The following is a 3,005-nucleotide window of genomic DNA, read 5'->3' as shown; positions in this document are numbered from 1 at the left end:
TGGAAAATCAGAAGTTAGGGAGATGAATTGGGAAAAAAGGAAAAGGGTCGGTGAAAAGAAAATTAGGGTTAAGGAATTACCTGATATTAATGTTGGGGAAAGAATTATGGAGCATCCCAATAGAGAGGCCCAGATTGGTGAGGCAGCTGAAGGACTCACCAGACAAGAGGATAACCCACTTACGAAGCTCACTGAGAATGCTGTTGGAGGGAATCCAGCCAAGGAGTAATCTGTTATGCTACCAGACAAGAGTCTTGACACCTATAAACAAATAATTGGTTGTTATTAGTGTAATAGAATATATATGCATCAATTCTATAGCTGAGAACTTATGATAATAATTTTGAATGAATTTATTCTTCAATCTTTCTTCTCTTCTAAAATCCCTATTTCTTATCATTTTTATTACTAGTTTGTGACACCATGGATACCAGTTGCGACAAGCCTATTACAATCATTTTAGTAATCCATAGAATTTCCTTGCATACGTAGAAATAAACTATTTTATTTATTTATTTATTTATTTATTGTGTCAAATCAATAATTTATTAATGGTTTAGCAACAATTAATTTTTAGTGTCTATATCTTAACAAAAGAAAAAAATGAAAATAGTCAAATATTAATTTTTATATATAATAAAGAAAAATATACAAATATTAGACAAAGTGACTAATCCTATAATTTACTATTTTATCTATTTATTACCGTGTATGTTGCTATGAATGGATGCAGCAGAGAGATCTGTCCATACCTTTGACAATCAATTTCCAAGGTGTAGTAATCTAACGCAAATCTATATTTCATTTTCTTAATTTCTTCCATCAACATCCTTTATAAGATAATTACTAAAAAAATAGAAAAAGAAAAGGAAACGATGAATAATGATACGAAGATAGAACTAACAGGACAGCTCAAATCTGCCACCAAACGTCACTATTATAATGAATCAAGGTGTCGATTTTACAACGAAACATGAAAGCTACCTTCCCCCACTTTTTATTTTTGATACCAAAGAAGAAAAAGAAACATTCTAATGGATCCAATTTTAAATACACCACTCTGACAAATGACAATTACTCAATTCTCAATTTCCCATCCACTCGAAACTTCTCTGTATTCTCTTAACCCCCAAAGCTTGGATTTTTAAGCTCTTTTTTGTTTATCAACTATCTCACTTTCCTTCACTTACCCTCTAAATTCTATAATGGCTGCTTTGGAATTCTCCATATCTTCAGCTTTTGTGTTGGTTTTTGTTGTTGGCACTTGGGTTTTACCAGGAGCTGAATCCAAGACTTACTGGGGCGATGCAGAGGTGTTGAAGCAGCTCAAAAATGGAATCGACCCTAACTCGGTGAGTCCGGGTTCTTGCTTGAGTTCCTGGGATTTCACCGTTGATCCATGTGACAGCCTCTTCAGTGAACGATTCACATGTGGTTTCAGGTGCGACCTTACGGTTTCTGGGTTAAGCCGGGTCACGGAAGTTACCCTTGATTCAGCTGGTTACGCTGCTTCACTCTCATCTGCTTCCTGGAATCTCCCTTACTTGCAAATTCTCGACCTCTCCAACAATTTCTTCTCTGGGTCGATTCCGGTGTCACTCGCCAACCTGACTCGGTTAACTCGGCTGGGTCTTTCGAGGAACACACTCTCCGGAGAGATACCGTCGGCGATTGGGTCTTTCTCTAGCCTTGAAGAGCTTTACCTCGATAACAACAACCTGCACGGCCCTATTCCTACAAGCTTCAATGGTCTCGTGAGCTTGAAAAGACTCGAAATCCAATCGAACCACCTCTCTGGCGAGTTACCCGAGTTGGGCTCACTGGAAAACTTATATTTTCTCGATGCAAGTAACAATGCCATCTCTGGGTATCTGCCCACAACTCTGCCACCTTCCTTGATCCAAATCTCCATGAGGAACAACACGATTGAAGGTACAATCCCTCAGAGTCTCCAATATTTGAGCTTTCTTCAAGTACTAGACTTGAGTCACAACAAACTCACCGACTCAGTCCCTTACTTCCTGTTTAACCACCCATCACTGCAACAACTCACTCTGGCATTCAATGCCTTCACATCAGTACAATATCCTTCAAATTTAGGCACCCAAAGTGTGCTAATTGCCGTCGATTTGAGCAATAACGAGCTTCAAGGTTGGTTACCTCCGTTTCTGCCATTAATGCCAAATCTGTCAGCTTTATCCTTGGAGAACAATAAGCTGTCGGGTTTTATCCCGGTCCAGTACGCGTTGAAGACGGTTGTGCCCGGACCCGGTATTGCCCCGTTTGTTAGGCTTTTGCTCGGCGGAAACTACTTGTTCGGACCGATTCCGAGAGCTTTACTGGTACTCAAACCGGGCACTGCAAACGTGAGCCTTGCCGATAACTGCTTGATTAGGTGTCCGTTGCGGTTCTTTTTTTGCCAAGGTGCTGACCAGAAATCTTTAACCGCTTGTAAGAGCCCTGTAATTCCTTGATTTGTGTAATAAATTACTGCAATGTCTGGATGTTGAAGCACTTGAGTTGTGCGTTTACCCTACTGTTCAGGCTTTTACTTACTACCTCCCTCCCCTTCTCTATTTTTTCAATTTTGGTGTAATTATGGTTTTAGTCCTTTAATCTACCATTAGTTTCATATTTTGATTATCTAAGTTAGTTCTTGGTAAATAGACCATGATACTTAAACTTTAATGATTTTCATTGTATAATTGAGGTGATAAAAAAGAATTTTATGTTTGTTGATTTAACATTAATAACTAACGTATTATCAATTTCGTGTAAATTTTTTTATGAGTTAGAACTTTAAAAATTTAAAATTAAGCTAAACTTTTGAAAAGTTTGAGTTTATAATTATTAAGTTTGACTCGAAATTCAAACAAAGAATTAAAACATTCAAAATTTTCTTAATCATTAAATAATCTATATATTCTACACCTACGAATGTCATTCGTACTTGAATATGAAATCTTTAAAATCAAATTTTAACTCAATTAAACTTGAGTAACTTA

General features: G+C 37.1%; 1 protein-coding gene across 1 annotated transcript; it reads left to right on the top strand.

The window, feature by feature from the left end:
* Positions 1–1,090: 1,090 nt before the first annotated feature.
* On the top strand, positions 1,091–2,553 carry LOC120166750 (LRR receptor-like serine/threonine-protein kinase SIK1). Its single transcript, XM_039175961.1, has one exon. It carries the CDS (start codon positions 1,206–1,208, stop codon positions 2,472–2,474), a length of 1,269 nt encoding a protein of 422 aa, XP_039031892.1. The 5' UTR covers positions 1,091–1,205; the 3' UTR covers positions 2,475–2,553.
* The last annotated feature ends 452 nt before the right edge of the window (positions 2,554–3,005 follow it).

Source organism: Hibiscus syriacus, unplaced genomic scaffold (genome assembly GCF_006381635.1).
Source record: "Hibiscus syriacus cultivar Baekdansim isolate YM2019G1 unplaced genomic scaffold, ASM638163v2 tig00111644_pilon, whole genome shotgun sequence".
NCBI lineage: Eukaryota > Viridiplantae > Streptophyta > Magnoliopsida > Malvales > Malvaceae > Hibiscus > Hibiscus syriacus.
Note: the sequence above shows the minus strand (reverse complement) of the source record. Positions and strands in the feature narration are given on the sequence as shown.

Bases quoted from the DNA above. Each gene is read 5' to 3' on its own strand.
- LOC120166750 (XM_039175961.1), top strand. From the start codon at position 1,206: ATGGCTGCTTTGGAATTCTCCATATCTTCAGCTTTTGTGTTGGTTTTT.